The 16,341-nt window shown below is 43.8% G+C and overlaps 1 protein-coding gene and 1 pseudogene across 3 annotated transcripts in view; one reads left to right on the top strand and one right to left on the bottom strand.

The window, feature by feature from the left end:
• LOC148011320 (aminoaldehyde dehydrogenase ALDH10A9, peroxisomal-like) overlaps positions 1–16,341 on the top strand; it is an 85,168-nt gene that overhangs the window by 42,471 nt on the left and 26,356 nt on the right. For all 3 annotated transcript variants that reach the window (XM_087669948.1, XM_087669950.1, XM_087669949.1), the window contains exons 2-3: positions 7,621–7,763; positions 8,396–8,476. In XM_087669948.1, the coding sequence (XP_087526074.1) occupies positions 7,621–7,763; positions 8,396–8,476 (224 nt within the window). The remainder of the gene's footprint in view (positions 1–7,620; positions 7,764–8,395; positions 8,477–16,341) is intronic.
• Positions 9,522–15,285, bottom strand: LOC148011321 (uncharacterized; annotated as a pseudogene).

Genomic DNA, 16,341 nt, shown 5'->3' with positions numbered 1-16,341 from the left:
AAGTGGAAAGTAGAGGCTACAAATGACAAAGAACATGACAAGTGTAGGGATACTTGTCTCTTCAAAATGACACATGTCCTCATCTAGATGCCACATGTTGCTTTTTTAGAGAAAGAAGCTTCCAAACCTTCTACTCTAAAAATCTCTAAAATGATTAAGGATTTGAGATAACTGCTGAAGATAAAATTGTTCCTTGTGAAATTCCAGAGCCTTTGATGCGAGCATAATTTTCATTTGAGCAACTTCCAAAAATTGTAACCTCCTAAATTTAGGAGTCGCCAAATTTAGCTTCTGGAGAGCTTTATTATATAGGTTCACAAGTTCATGGTTTGTTTCTTCAATCATGAGCATTTGGTTTCACTTTTTGAAACCACTCATTATATGGGCCTCTAGTCAATGTGACTATTTGAGTGGAAAAGACTTAATCATTTGAGCTTTCTAGTCAATTTGACCGTCGGACTAAACTTTTAATTGGTTTCAAAGATAGGACCTATGTATCCTTGGAGTCCCATCTCCGCTAATCCTTGGTAGGAGGGGGAGGGGGTGCAGTAGCAACAGTAGCAACACCAACAACCTATCCTCTAGCACTATGCTGAGGTGTCTGAGGTGCAATACCTCTTGATCGTGTAGATCAATAGTAACATAGTCCCACAAATCCTTTGCTACAAGAAGGCTATGTACCATAATATTCCACAGAGGGTAGTTGATGCCTCTTGAGTGACGATACCAAGGATGCTACTCTAGTTATTGTTCCCTTGATATTCCATGTTGCTAGTAATGCACAAAAATTTATTCACAAAATTTTAAAGAAATTGAAGAAATTTATAACCTATAGACTGAAATTTTGTCAAAATGTTGCCTTGGGATGCATGCCAACAATAACTAGCATCTATAATCTGCCTCAATGCATGGCGGAGCCTCTAGACCAAAAAGCTTGAAATTTTTTGTACAAATTTGAAAGAAATTGTGCAATGTCAACTTGCTTAGTGTCGATTTGTGCATAGGATACCGATTTGGTCAAATTCCCAAATTTTGGGCGTCTCAAGATGCACGCGAGCTAGTGGCCGAGGACAGCAGGTGGAGGCGTTGTTGGAGTAGGCGGCTTGGTTAGCGGGGGCGGAACATGGAGAGGCAGATGAGGAGTAGGTGGCGGCAATGAAACAGGAAGAGACGTAGGCGTAGGAGTAGTAGTAGCGGTGCTGGCTAAACAAGCGGTAGGAATAGGAGGCGACGCAGGCATAGGAGGTGATAATTGCCCGTATAGGGAATAGGAGGTGTTGCTAGGCAACAACCTGGTGGCTGGACAGCACGTTGGTGATCTGGCGCAGGAGGCGTTTTATATAGGTAGCGAGCGCAGCAGTTGGTAGGAGTGGTGCTGCAAACAAGCAGCGTTGGTGTGATTCTAGAGGCTGAGTTGGCGGTTGCGTGGGCAGCAGGCGGTGTTGGTAGAGTGGGTGGCATTATTCAATGTGCAACTTGGTGGTTGGGTGGTTGTGGCGTTGCCAATGGTGGACTGAGTTGGCTAGTGGCTATAGAAGTTCAACTAAGTTGAGTAACTCACTTCTTCTCCTCACATGAACGAAAGCTGGTGGCAGCAAGGCCTTGGGCAAAGTGGCCCCGGTTGGTGGTAGTTGAACGGAACTTGCGCAAAAGCTACTCTAATACTAAATGTGAGAAATACACTAGCTATGGAGGAGATAGAAATGAGAGACAATGATAGTGAGTGAGCTGGAGCAAGAAAGTAGAGTGTATTTGTTGAATTGAAAAATAGAGTGAAAATACAACACTAGTTTAGGTCAGCCTTGGTGTGATTCTGGAGGCTGAGCTGGCGGTGTTGGCGGAGTGGGTAGCATTGTTCAATGTGCAACTTGGTGGTTGGGTGGCTATGGCAATGCCGATGGTGGATTGAGTTGGCCGGTGGCTATAGAAGCCCAGCTAAGTTGAGCAACTGAGTTCTTCTCCTCCTCACACAAACGGAAGCTAGTGGTAGCAGGACCTTGGGCGGAGTGGCCTCGGCTGGTGGTGGTTGAACGGAACTTGCGTAGAAGTTGCTCTAATACTAAATGTGAGAAATGCACTAGCTATGGAGGGGAGAGAAATGAGAGACAATGACAGTGAATGAGTTGGAGCAAGAGAGTAGAGTGGATTTGCTGAATTGAAAAATAGAGTGGATGTACAACACTAGTTTAGGTCATAGGTTGACCTAACCAGCCTTCCACCAACTAACTAGAGTTAGGTTGACTTACTCTAGTCCCTAGTGTCACTACTTTAAAGTCTAAAGGGACTAGGTACACACATACATAGCACATTGATACTTCAGTAAGTGTCCACACCACATGAATTACAATGGCATTGCCTAGAATTGGCAAATTCTAACATGTCCTCCTTTGTAGATAGATCGTGACTGTAGCAAACCATCCATGTTGGAGTAGAAATCTGATGGAGAGGGCTGAAGACATCAGGGTATGCAAGATTGAAAAACATCTTTAGAGGTTCGAGAGAGGTAGTTTTAGTGTATTCAACTTGCAAGAGAGAGGGAGGAGATGCTGTTGGTCTGATTTGCAGCCATTGGAGGACCTTTTGAGGCAGCAAGGGGCATAGATTTGCATTAATTGTGCTGCTGTAATTAAGTTGTAATTAGGGATTTACCACCTATCCACTAAAGGAAGATTGGTTTCATGGTTCCATTGTCGGGATACCATCAAATCCTTTGAATTGGTGGGCCCGTGGTACTTGATTGCAACTTGGGACTATTGCATTATTGTTGAAATTGTTCTCAGCAGTGAATTACAGCAAGCATGTCTTTACATGGTGATACGGGATCAAGTGGAGAGGATGCATTACTCCTTGGTCAATCACGTGGTGAAGGGGGAAATCCAATGATTGATGTTGGGCATGGTTCTTAGCATGGATAGCATGCTGAAAATGTGGGAAATGTCCCAAATGTTGGCACTTCAATGCATAAAGAGGCTGATGACCAGCAAGGGGCTGAAGAATTTGATGATATCTTTAAGGATCGAATGCATACAGCAGCAAATCTTTTTACTGAATTGGGAAAGGATCCCCAGTTTACTCAATTTTTGAATGCCCCAAAGAAGGACAGCAAAGGCAAAGAGAAGAAGACACCTACAACTTTGGGACAGCCACAAGAACCGAAGGAAATGCCTAAGCCTTCTTTAGAAGAGCCCAAAATGCCTGATGAGCGCAAACAGTTGGTATCCATGGGGCAGCAAGTGCAAATGCATGGCCAACTTGGTAGTGCCAATCCATGGGAACATGGGCAGCAAGGTAATTATGCACATGCAAGCATGGGACAACAAGGATACTTTGGTGGTGGTGCCATTTTTCATGCTATGATTGGACATGTGTCACATATGGGAATGTATGCCACAAATCCCTATGGTATGCAGCAGCCAATGCATGGCTCACAATACCCAATGCATTTGGGTAATGGAAGTGGAATGCCTAATCCCATGTATGGCAGCATAGGCATGATGCTTGGGGCATAAAGTGGGCCATATGGATATGTCTTGGCACCCTCAGGGACTATTGGAGCACAAGGATTTGGTGCTGGTCATGTAGGTGCTTCAAATAGTGCTGGTTTTTATGCAAATACAACCAATGCACCCTTTGTTCAAGAGCCCATTTATGATAACTTGACTCCCATAGGTCCGCTGAAGGACTATGGAGGTGGCAAAAGCGTGAAGTTTGAGCCTTTCAGTGGTGCACAAGATAGGGTGAAAGCACTTATTTTTATTAAGTAGTTTGGTGCAACCTATTTTGGAGGCAACTTCAGAGAGGCATCTAAGATATGCAAGGCAACTACATTTTTGAAGGGAAGTGCATTGCAGTGGTGGTCTACATTTCTTATTCAAGGGAAATCACCTACCACTTGGGTCTAGTTCAAGCAAATGTTAGCTTCAAATTGGTTGACAAGTACCTTTGAAGTAGACATTATGACAGCTTGGAATCAGTTGAATTTTAAAGACTGCAAGAACTTGGATCAATATAATAAGAAGTTTTGGGATGCATTCCTGCCAGTTACTTCTTATTGCACAGTACCCTCCATGAGCAGGTGAAGAAGTATATTTGTGGTTTACCAAAGGGTATTTGGGGTTTTTGCATTAAGTCCACTGTTTGCAGCATGCCTCAGCTTATAGAAACTGCTACTACAGTCGACACATTGCTATGTGGAAAGGATGCAGGATTCCACGTTGATGATACCAAGTCACATGCCAAAGAGGCAAAGACTGAGAAAAAGGGTAAATTTGAAAATAAAGCTAAAATTCAAGGTAGATTTGAAAAGGCACGGCTGAAAAAGATGAAGGGTAAAGAGCGATTGTATCCAAAGCTGTCTATGAGATACTATGGGCCATTTCAAGTGTTGGAGAGGATCAGTGATGCATGCTATAGGCTGAAATTGCCTCCTCACTGGCGGATACACAATGCCTTTCATGTGAGCTTGCTTAGACCTTTTCATGGAGATGTGCCAAAGGATGTATCTGCTGAAATTCAGCCGGAGGTTGAAGAGCTCGATGAAATATTTGTACCAGAGCATATTTTGGCACACAAAGAGAGAAAGATCAGGGGTAAGGGTTCTAGAAGGTACTTGATGAAGTTTCAAAATTATTCACCAATGGATGCCAAATGGATGGAGGAGAATGGCTTGGTAGACCATCCTTAGTTGTTATAGCTGTACCTTGATGCTTTCCAGTCAGAGCCGACTTTAGTTCGGACTCAAGCAAGTTCAGTAGAGCAGAGATCCAGAGTATTACTTGATGCTCGTGAGGGAGCTAGCACCTCCGCTCCTCGGTAATGGACAGCTCTAGAAGTAATGGATCACGATTGTATTCAACATACATTCAGGGTATTGTAGCTGAACAATATGTTTGGTAGGAGATCACTATTCAGTGTACTAGTCACTATGTTTGGTATATAGATCGGTATGGTTTTCACTGCAGCTCTGAAACTGTACATTTGCATCCATTATGCTCGGTGTGTAATCAATTATGCTTGGTATGACATTGGTTATGCTTGGTGTAGCATCAGTTAATGATCATCAGGGGCTTATTATGTAATGTTTGGTTAATATTTAGTTGTATTCAGCTGGTTTTGTGGACAACAATATGTCGTATGATGCCATGGATGTTTCAACCATGGTTTATGCTTGGTTTTCGCTATACTATGGTTTGGTTTTACCAAATGAGTTGAGCTCATGAGAAATGGACATGTCACATAATAAACTGGCAATGTTTTTGAGATTCTTTGTGAGTCTCGTGTTATGTTATGTTGGGTGGTAAGTTTCAGTATATGTTGGGCATATGGAATGGTTGAACAACAGTGCGCAATGTTGTGTTGACTATGATGCCCTATGGAAATTCGAGTGTAGTACTTTGCTTTTGATGTATTTGGCAGTGCAATCGAGGACGATTGCAAGGATTTCAAGGGGAAGGGCTGTCATGAGGACATGCATTTTTGAAATCTCAGTTAACATGTGGATTACTTTTTAATCACGTGATTAAGTAAATGTTGCACATGTGAGGTGCAACTGGGATTAAAGTAAGTTTACGAGCCCGGGATCCGAGGAAATTACGAGATATCAAAGGCAAAAGTTGCTATAAGTTATGATACACAGGTACTTGGTGATATCTGGTGCAAGTTGTTGGCCTAGGTCATTCATTTGGCCATAAATGTCAGTTGGTGACACTAGAGAAGTGGTGTTTAATGATACCTAACACCAATCTGATGGTCAAAGATGGCGTAGAGACACTCGAGAGTGGAAGATGCCTAGGCAATTTAATTATTGGCCAGTCAGATTATTTTTCAGGGCACCGAAATAATTATTAGATTAATTTTCAGTATTTAAAGATTGAAAATTAATATTTAATTATGGGTAATGTTGGAGAAACCATTTGGGAAGGCTACCACTTGTCAAAAATGCCCATGCAAGACTAGAAAACGTCTTTAGAGGTTGGAGAGAGGTATTTTAGTGTATTCAGCCTGCAAAAGAGAGGGAGGAGATGCTACTGATTTGATTTGCAGCCAATGGAGGACCTTCTAAGACAGCTAGGGGCAGGAGAAGACCAATCAACAGCAGGTGATAGCATCTATAGGCTGTTGAGATAGGGCAGCAACAGTAATGACTGATTTTCTTCAGTTCTCAGCAGCTGCATTTGACCGATTTTCAGTCATGCTTTGCGACAAAACTCTGAATTTTCTCTCTATAGCTTTCTCTCTCATCTCCCAGCCATTTCACAGCCTTGCTTTGAAGATCTTAGCATTTGGACCTTTGGAGGTTGAGAAATTGCAAATTTCTTTCATGTAAACCCTAATTTACAGCAAAAATTAGGGTTTAGCAGCAGCCTCGGGAAGTGTGCCAAAAATTGGAAGCTCTAAGACTTGGATTGAACAAGGCTGAAGGTGAATTCCAGCTAAATTAAGGTGGAGGACTAGCCAACCATTGAATTTGGGGCATTTCCATCGTCTATGAAGTGGGTGAAGGCCAATTCAGTTCTTGAATCAAGGGGCAAAATAGATTGAAGACTTGCTGGTCACTTTAGACAGCAAGGGGAGTTTCAATTGCGAAGGGGATCGGGAGAATCCCATTGTAAATCAACTTCTTCTTCAATAAAGCTAAAGAAATACCAAAAGGGGCGCCAATTTTGGGGCCAATCGGGTATGCATTGTCCAAGATCAGTAGGTAAATTTGTATTTTCAGATTTGCATTAATTGTTTGCTGCTGTTATTAAGTTGTAATAGGGGATTTACCACCCATCCACGGAAGGAAGGCTGGTTTCACTTTCTTTGTAGAAAACCAAAGTCATGAGTGCCTATAGATATAAAGAAGACAAAAATAAAGAGAAGACTGATTTGTAGAACAAAGGGCATTTTCATAGAAGTTTTTGGTTGGTATAGAAGTGCTCCTGTTGGATCTGGCAGTCCATAATCAGGCAGCAGGTGGCAGTCACAGCTGAGAAAGCAACAATTGCTGAGAGACAAGGAAATGCACAAAGCACAATAACTAAAATTTACTTAGACAAAGAAGATGGCCTTTTTAGTTGAGCCCTTTCAACGTTTGCATGTCCATTGTAGTTGCATTGATTTGTCCATATCTTACTTGTTCTGCCTTCTCCATATGTACTTTAGTTTCCCAGCAGGTTGTTCTTTGTGTGATGTTAAGTCGGGAAAAGTGGCTGATTGATTTAAGGGATGCCACAAAAATTTGATGGTAGCATCAACTTATGGCTAGTTAATACCTCAAATTCATACTTATTATGACTGGTAAAGGTCTATGGTCCATGAAAACTCTTGTTTCGAAGATACTTCCTGTTATCATGTTCACAAAGTGAGAAATGGCAAGTTCCAGGATAATTTTTGTGAAATTCCGTCATAAACAAAGTAATTGCACAGTTTTCAACTTGGGGTAGTGTTTCTGCTTATGAAAGCTATTATGGTTTGCTTCATGCTGAATGGCTCTTAAAGTTTGTGTACACCACACATTTTTATTAAATTTTGCATATGGTGCCTACTCATGGCAATGTGTCTATGCAATGAGCATTATCGTTTAGGGATATGTCTCATACACACTGACTAACTGAGTGTTTGTAAACATATTTTTAGGCACCATACCTGCTGCAACATCTGAAGATGTGGAGATTGCTGTCAAGGTGGCCAGAACAGCTTTTGTGAGAAATAAAGGGAAGGACTGGGCTCGCACTTCTGGAAAACATAGAGCTAAATATCTACGGGCTATAGCTGCAAAGGTATACCACTTAGCATTTGAGAACATAGTTAACAGAAAGTTTGCAATATACAGCAAGGAAAATCTAAGAGAAAATATTGAGGGAGGGAAGGCTGCTTGGAGTTTTGGAAGTGGACGGGTACGTGAAATTGTGAAATAGCTAAAGTACTTTCTTCTCGACAAAAATGAAGTGCTGGGAGAGTCTTATTTTGGTTATGATAGACCAATGTTTCCTGTCTGACTGCAAATCTGGAACTGCTCATGAGGCTTGTGTGCTAACCCTCGAGCTTGGGACTTTGAAACCAAGCTTCTATAAGCCATACAAGTATAGTCAACAACATCATGATTCCAGCATCACAATTCTAGAGCATCAAATGAGAGAGAGAGAGAGAGAGAGAGAGAGAGAGAGAGAGAGAGAGAATGAAACAAAAAGAAATACATCTGAAACTCAGGGCAGTTGTCTTGTTTCCCAAATAGAGTAAATGGCGTATAACTGAAAATAAACATCTGGCTAGGAAACAACAAATAGCTGTGAGAAATAAAAAGTAGGGGTCTGATGTATGGTATGGCAATAGTTGGGGGGGCGGAGAGAGAGAGAGAGAGAGAGAGAGAGAGAGAGAGAGAGTCACTTTGGTCATCAACTCTTCACTTCAGGTTGTTGATAGAAAAGATGAGCTTGCAAAGCTGGAGGCATTGGATTGTGGAAAGCCCCTGGAAGAGGCAGCATGGGATATGGTATGGAAAAGGAAATCTATATTAGTCATTACTGATAATTATGCTTTTTGACTCATGGTGTGAATGCATACACACTTTAAGCCCAAAATTAAGTGTGAGATAAATTTGTAAAGTAACTTTGTAATACAGGTTTAACCTGGCTAAGGAATAAGTTGTATTAGAGCTAGCTGATTTAACTCCTCCATTGTCGTGTTGTCACTAATGTGACAAAAATCTTCGCATGCACTTGTTCCCCTTCCTCCAGGGTTCCTGATCAAAGTGACACACGTTAAAAGATGACTGAGAGGTGCAAGCACAATTTAGTTTAGATAGGTCTAACTTGAGTTACATTGTCTTCACAGAAGAACTCTTGAGAACAGTGGGATGATGCAAATTGAAATTTGACAAGATCAAAGTGCAGTCATTGCGTAAAAACTTTGCAGCAAACAAAAATAGGGGAGAATGAAGATCATGCCGATTATGAGGCAGAGATGTATAAGTATTCATTGTAGACACAGAGAATTGTAATGCTTTGAATGAAGGCCCTTTTTATATGCACCAACAACCATGGTAGACTCCTGTGCTGACAAAAAAATGTGGCTTCAGATACTGCTGCCCAGTCTTGCTGCCATGTGTCACTGTCTACCCTTCTGCCCCCCAGGTGTCCATGTATATGTGTACTATGTTCCTTATCACCCACAATCTGCTTGAACTGAGGCAAATATCATATCATGTCCTTGTTGCTTTTGGAGAAAGCTTGAATATGTTGAGCTAAAAATGCATTATATGCTGATTAGCCATATTAAACACCTCCAAAACAAGCTTAATTAATTAGATTACCAAACTTTTATTAAAAAGAAATGCGCTCCTAGAGAGTGTTTGTGTCCCATATGTCAAATCCTAATTGGGAGGACCCAGCCATCTATAAATAGATAGGTGCCCACTACTTAGCCTTAATTTCGTTTTTGCAGATGACAGGTGCCAAGACTCCGCTGTCCACACCCCGCAGGGTGGATATCTCAGTTTGAATCGCTGTCCACTGCTGAATACTGTTGGTGCCTGCTGTTCAGCCCTCCCCAGGTGTTGGCAACTGCTGTCTACTGCTGTCCAACCCGCGTTGACTGCTGTATGACCACTTGCTGCTGCTGCAGAGATCATTCAGCTTGTCGCAAGCTGCCACATAGCAGATTTCACTCTGTTTGCTGCTCCAGACTGCCGCCAGGTGTGCCATGTCAGCTGATGACCCTGCATTGTGCAGCCGCATCTTGTTGCCCTACTGCCACATCATCATCAGGCTGTGGTTTGCTGTCTTGCACTGCCGCCTGTCCATCTATCATTGATCCAGCCGTCAAAGAGCTGTGTTTGCTATGACTAGACATTCTTAGAGGTTGCTGGCTGTGTTTCGGGATCCATCAGAGTATGACACACCCTTTTGCTTATACTCTTTGCCTTGATTCTTGAGACATGGGAGTTCAAGGTTCTTAATTCACCTTGCATAGTGTGCATTGTGTTTGTTGCATTGAGCATTGTATTTATTCATTATTCAGATTTATTCATCTTTTGTGTTCATTGCCTCTGTGTTTGTGTGCTGGTCATCAGCCTTGGGTTTCCATGCTTGCTTGGCCCACCTTTTCCTTGAAGATAGGGGGATTGTGCATGGAAATACTAAAATACCTCGTGTATGGTGTCATATGCTCAATATTGATTGGCCCGTTGGTAGGGTATTTAGAAGCTCGAGGGGTAAGTGAGCTCTTGGGGCAATCACCCATCATTGTAAAAACGCGAGGGGTAAGTGAGCTCTTGGTGCAATCATCTATCATTGTAAAACCCAAATATGCATGATCTGTTGCTAAACCAATAGGTCTGCCTGAGAGGGCTAAGTCAATGATATTTGGCAACAAAGAGGGTGGCCCCATCAAATAGTCTACTATACTCGATCCCCCCTTGGGGTTCCAATAGATGACCATCGTGTGTGCACTCCCTAATGTGATGAAATGCCTGCCATACTCTGTTCTCTCTCTAGTGTCACATGATCTTTGCATGTTTACATCCTCTTCAATCTCTCAATACATGGTGTCACAAGTGTCAAACATCACTGTTTGGGTAGAACCCGTGCATACATTAAAATTTCCAACTAGGAATATGTCACTCATACTAGCAAACTATAAAATATCCTCATATAGTGGCATGTAAGAGGACTCCCTTGCTACATCTCGTGATGGTGCATACCTAGAACTAGCTGGTAAATAGCAAATTGCTATGTACAATTCTCTTACCAGCCAACCAGGTAGCCTGTGCTGCAGCACTACAGATAGCATGAGAAGGCAAGAGTGGTACTACAGCAAAAAAGGGGCTATTTATTCAAATTACTCATATATATTCAGATTTATTCAGATCTTTCAGCAACAACAAGTGGTTTGTGAATTAGAATGGCTCATCTCTTGAGACCCCTCATACAAGGGGGGAGATAGACAGAAAATACAAAAGGGTGTGGAGCCAATCGAAAAAATGTAATTGACTCAAACATGCAGAGTTGCATAAATGCAGGCTGATATGGCACAGATGCTATCAAAATTTATGGCAGAAAGGAAAGGGCAGTTCTATGCACAGTTTGTGTCATGGAAAGAGGACATTGAAAGAGGCAGGGTGCTGGCTAGTGGATGGTTCCATGGTGACGAGGCAGACCTATGGTGTGATACTTAGTAGTCATGTGACTATTGTACATCTTTGTAATTAATAGAATTAACTACACACACACATGCGTGCACCCATGCACGCGTGTGTGCACACACATGAGAAAGAAAGAAAGATATATTAACCTCTACATAAGGCCAATGTGGCCTATGAGACAAAATCTAGAGTATATCCATGTCTAATGTCATCCCATCAGTAAGGAAAAGATAACATTACAAATAAGTGGGTGGCCTATGAAACAATACTGAAAATAACTATACGATGGGACTATACTAGGGTTGAACCATGTGTGGTGTTGTTTCATCGATAGAAAAGAAAAGGAAAGGAAAGGAGAACCAGATCCGATAGAACCATGTACAAAGGTGTGGTGGGGACTATGGGCTGTAGCTGATCTCAAGATTTGCACATGATCTCAGCTATGATGCGGTCCCTAGCTGCTTCAATGATATGCTTGGTGGTGAGTCTGCGGTGTCTCGTGATAATGGCTCTAATCCGACTGTGGTGTGGCCTCCTCGGACGTGGTCCTGGCAGACGAGGTCGTTGTGCTCGACGAAGGGAAATGGCTCTATCCAATGTGATTCCACGGTGTGGCCTGTAAGGTGTCTGGTGGGGTGGGTTTCTCTTTGCTAGGCTGGTAGTGTCAGTAGGGTCAGCTCTGTAGAAGAAGTCTGTCACTACTCTCTGTGTGTGTCCCTCTGGGTGAGTTGACCTCCTGTCTCGCAATAGTGCAGTTTGGCGCCTCTCAAGCTCTAAGAAGAAGAGACCTAGGCATCTTTGGTCCTTGTACTCCATGACGCGATGAAGGGGTCCAAATCCATCACGGAAGAGGCAGTGGTACCGTCCTCGTATATCATAGTATACTGTGCATTTGCATATGTAGTGCTCCTCTATCTCAAGCTCTCAATCGCAAAGCTGGCAAGTCCTATCCTCTGCTAGGGTATTTATCCATTTGCCTATCTCCATCTGAAGCCTATGTGAGGAGGTGCGAATGCGAATCTCTCTGACAGCAACCTGTACGCTATGGGAGAGATGGGTGTCTATATATGCTGGCCGAATAGTGAAACCATCATCAGAGAGACACAAGAAATGACTCCTGTAGAACTCCATCCTTGATCCTAGAGGGAGTGGTGGATGGATCCATGTCCTTGCTGTCTCAATTCTCAAGATATCAGCTTTGATCCCCTGGTTGAACTCAAATTGGCTGAGAGAAAGTACAGGGCAGTCAAGGCTATAATCCAAAGGTGGAAGACAGAGTCAATATCCAAACCATGTAGGCTTATCCAAATAGTCATTTGTGAAAACCAACAATTCTTCTCGCCTCCTGTTGCTAGTTGTCTAGATGAGGTTAGTGCCAATCTAGAGTATCTATGGCGTGGAAGTTCCCATAGTCTGCGCCAAAAGGTCACTGCCATGAAGAGTTCCTCCGTAACTGTAGGTGCTGCCCCTAGCTCTGCTCTGACAATGGGATATGGGATGGAGGGCTTACTCCTAATCATACGCGCTATCATCATGATCAATGGCCTTTCCATGCTATCCCAACCATCATAATGATCCCTCTCTACTCCAATCTGATCAGTGAGTGGGCTAAGACGCATGTGGTACAAGTTGTAACCCCATACCTCTACTCCATATAGTAATGTAGGTGTGACTAGGGTGTCAAACAACTAGAGTTTGGTGCAGGGCTCCTGGAACTGTATGTGAGTACATTGACTCTTGAGTGCTCCTAGTGCTGCGTATCCATGTGCCAGCCGTGCCTCTGATGCCCCTCTCAACGAAAAACGTGGGCCAGAGAAGGTGACTCCCAAATAGACATGTTCCCTCACATGCTCCAGTATGTCTCCCCCAAATGTGAATTGGTACATAGATCTAGTAACCCATGTTGCTGAAGTATTGAAAACCATGGTTTTGGTCTTTCCAAGGTTCACTGTGAGGTCTTTATCTCTACAAAAGATGTGCAAAGCATCTAGATGGCTTTGCAATCCCTCTGGTGAATCTGAAATGAGAACAATGTCATCTGCATACAGTAATATCGGTATCAGCACCCTTGCCAGGTTGGCTCCAGCTCCTCGTTCTATGTAATCAGACACTTCATCTATGTATAGACCAAACAATGAGAGAGAGAGAGAGAGAGAGAGAGAGAGAGAGAGAGAGAGAGAGAGATGAAATGAAATGATATATTAACGTTTACGAAAGGCCAAAATGACCTATGAGACCATGAGTTACAATCATGTGTATGATGGTACAACTGTCTGGGCAAAATATGTAGCACAAAGCAAAATAAGAAAGGAAACTAACTATGGCTATGTGTAAACATAGAGCTCTATCTAGTAACAATGAGCTCCAAATGGTACAATCTCATGTGGGTATGGAGGGCCTAGCTCTAGCCCAAGCAATAATCCCCTACATCCACCTATGAAGGTGTCACCAGTGTCTGTGTCGAAGCCTAGGACGTCTGGATCTGCTAAGCTGAATGGCTCAATCAATCAATATTCCTTGTCTCTGTGTGGACTGTGGCGGTGGAAGAGGCTCTCGTGTGGACTGTGGCTGTAAGTGTATTGAAGTCTTCTGAGTCTCCTTTGCAAAGAAGTCTGTGAGCTGCCTCCGCGAAGGGCCTTGGTGTCTTGGAGCAACTGTACTTTTGAGGCGCATGTCACGAAGCTGTCGTATCTCAAGAAGAAAGAGGCTAAGGCATGATCTGTAAAATCCATGACTCTGGATAGTGGTCCAAATCCGTCTCTAAAGAGAGAGTGGAAACGACCACGGACCTCATAATACGCTGGGCAGTGGCATATATAATGCTCCTCTGTCTCTGGCTCTAATTGGTATATCTGGCATATGTGCTCCTTTTGTGGGATGGATCTATATCTGCCGGTCTCAATCTCTAGCTGATGTGAGGAGGTACGCAATTGGCCAATAGTACATCTGATCCCATGGGAAAGGTGGGTGTCCATGTATCTCGGGCGAACAATGAATCCATCGTCAATAGTGTGAAGGAAATGCTCGCGGTAGAAAGCCATTTTTGTCCCTAGCTTCTGCCCTGGCATCAGCCATGTCCGCCTGATATCCAGCTGGGTAAGATCCATCGTGATATTCTTGTGAATCTCTAACTTGCTCAGATCAAGAGATGGTGCATGATGGGAGTACTGGAAGGGGGGTAACTTGTCCATGCTAAAGCCATGCAGCTCAAACTAGGCCGACATCTGTGCATACCAACATGAAGTATCACCCTCTCTGGCAAGGTGCCTGGAGGACTCAAGGGCCAACCGTGCATATGTGTCTGGGTAAGTCCCATAGGCTATGTATGTATGCAACCGATCGGGTGAGGGCTTCTACCACAATCGGTGCAGCTGCTAGCTCGGCTCTGATGATCTCATGTGGCACTGAGGCCTTACATCTGATCATCCTGGATATCATGGACACTAGGGGTTTCTCCATCGACCTCCATCCATCATAAGTGCGCCCTAATCTGCTACGGTGGTCAAGACTGGGCCCCCATATCTGTACTCCATAAAGTAGTGTGGATGTGACTAGTGTATCGAAGAGCCATAGCTTGGTGTGGGGTTCTTGGAATTGCACCTGTGAGCACATCCTCTCAAAACCACCTAGTGCTGTGTATCCGCGAGTCAGTCTAGTGTTTGTTGCCTCTCGCATGGAAAAGATGGGCCCTGTGAATAAGACTCCCAGGTATGTATAAGAATCCACATACTCTAGTTCCTCAGATCCATATGTGAGTTCAGGTGCTGATGTCCTGACCCACTGTGGTGTAGTATTAAATACCATCACCTTGGTTTTACCAAGGTTCACTGAAAGCCCACTGTCCCAAGTATAGGAGCGTAATGCGTCCAAGTGTCTCTGTAGACCCTCTGGAGAGTCAGCTATCAATACAATGTCATCTGCATACAATAGGAGAGGTATCCAAGTGCCAGCTAGTGGAGCTCCTCTATCTCCTTCGTGTGAAATGTAATCAGCGATCCCATCAATGTACAGGCCAAATAATATCGGAGGGAGGGGCATCCCTGCTTCATCCCAATGATGGAGTAAATAGGTGTCGAAAGGCCCTCAGGTGTCCGGACTCTGCCCACAACTCTCTCATACAGTGCCAAAATACCCCAACTGAGCTCTTTCGGTACTCCCATGGCATGCAGTCTATGTATTAGCCTATCTCTCGGTACTATGTCAAAGGCTTTGCGGAAGTCCGCAAAGCAGCAGTAGGTCCGTCGGCCATGGGCCCTTCCCTCCTCAATGATTGCTTCAAATGCGAGGATGTGATCCAATGTGGAGAAGCCTCTCCTAAAGCCAGCTTGTCCCTGTGCTCTAAGACCCCATATCTCTGCCCACCTGCTTAACTCATGCTCAAGGATGGAAGCATATAACTTAGCCAATGTATGCCCAACCATGATAGTCCGATAGTTAGTGGGTAGAGTAGGGTTCCTTGACTTGAGGTTGGGCACAATAGTGTTCGCGTTCCAGCTTTTTGGTAGGCCTTCACACATGGCTCTATTAAACATGTAAGCTAGGAATCCTGCTACCAAATCTCTAGCATGGATCAAGTGCTCGGCTACTAATCCATCATGATCTTTTGCCTTTCCTGTGCTAAGTCTGTCAAAGGCCTCTCGGACCCTACTTTCTGTAAAGAAAGTGGTGGTCTCTGGGCAAGGCTCAAGTGGGTCAGGAAGAGGTGGCTAACCCTCCACAGTATAAAGACTAGTTGCATACTCCTCCCATACAGCGGTGGACGTAATAGGTGTGGTCGGGCAATGCTCTCTGAAAAGCCTCCAAGCCTCTCGATAGTCCTGCCTCAAGAATAACTGATATAGGTCTCGCTCCAGCTGGGCCAAGAATATTCTCTTCTTCCACCCTGTGAGGCGTCTAAAGAGTATCTGTGCCTGTCTGTGGGTAGTGGACCCCAGTGCTCTCTCTCTTTGTAGCCGTGCTCTGGTCTCACGGCACTCATCATCATACCAGCTGTTTCGGGGTGTCACCCCGGTGGAGGCTGTGTGTATGGGTCGTGAGTGTAGGAAGGCTGCACCTGTAGCGATGTGTAGGGCCTCACTGAACTGCTGAGTTAGCTCCTATAATGGAACATCGGGGTTTGCATCATGTAACAATCTAAGGATCTCCGCCTCATAGGTATCCTCTGTCTCTCTGGAAAAGAGGTATCTCGGGTGTCGGTGAGCTACATGATGGGTCTG

Source organism: Lygodium microphyllum, chromosome 28 (assembly GCF_053477565.2).
Source record: "Lygodium microphyllum isolate KBCC chromosome 28, Lygodium_microphyllum_v1.1.10, whole genome shotgun sequence".
NCBI lineage: Eukaryota > Viridiplantae > Streptophyta > Polypodiopsida > Schizaeales > Lygodiaceae > Lygodium > Lygodium microphyllum.
Note: the sequence above shows the minus strand (reverse complement) of the source record. Positions and strands in the feature narration are given on the sequence as shown.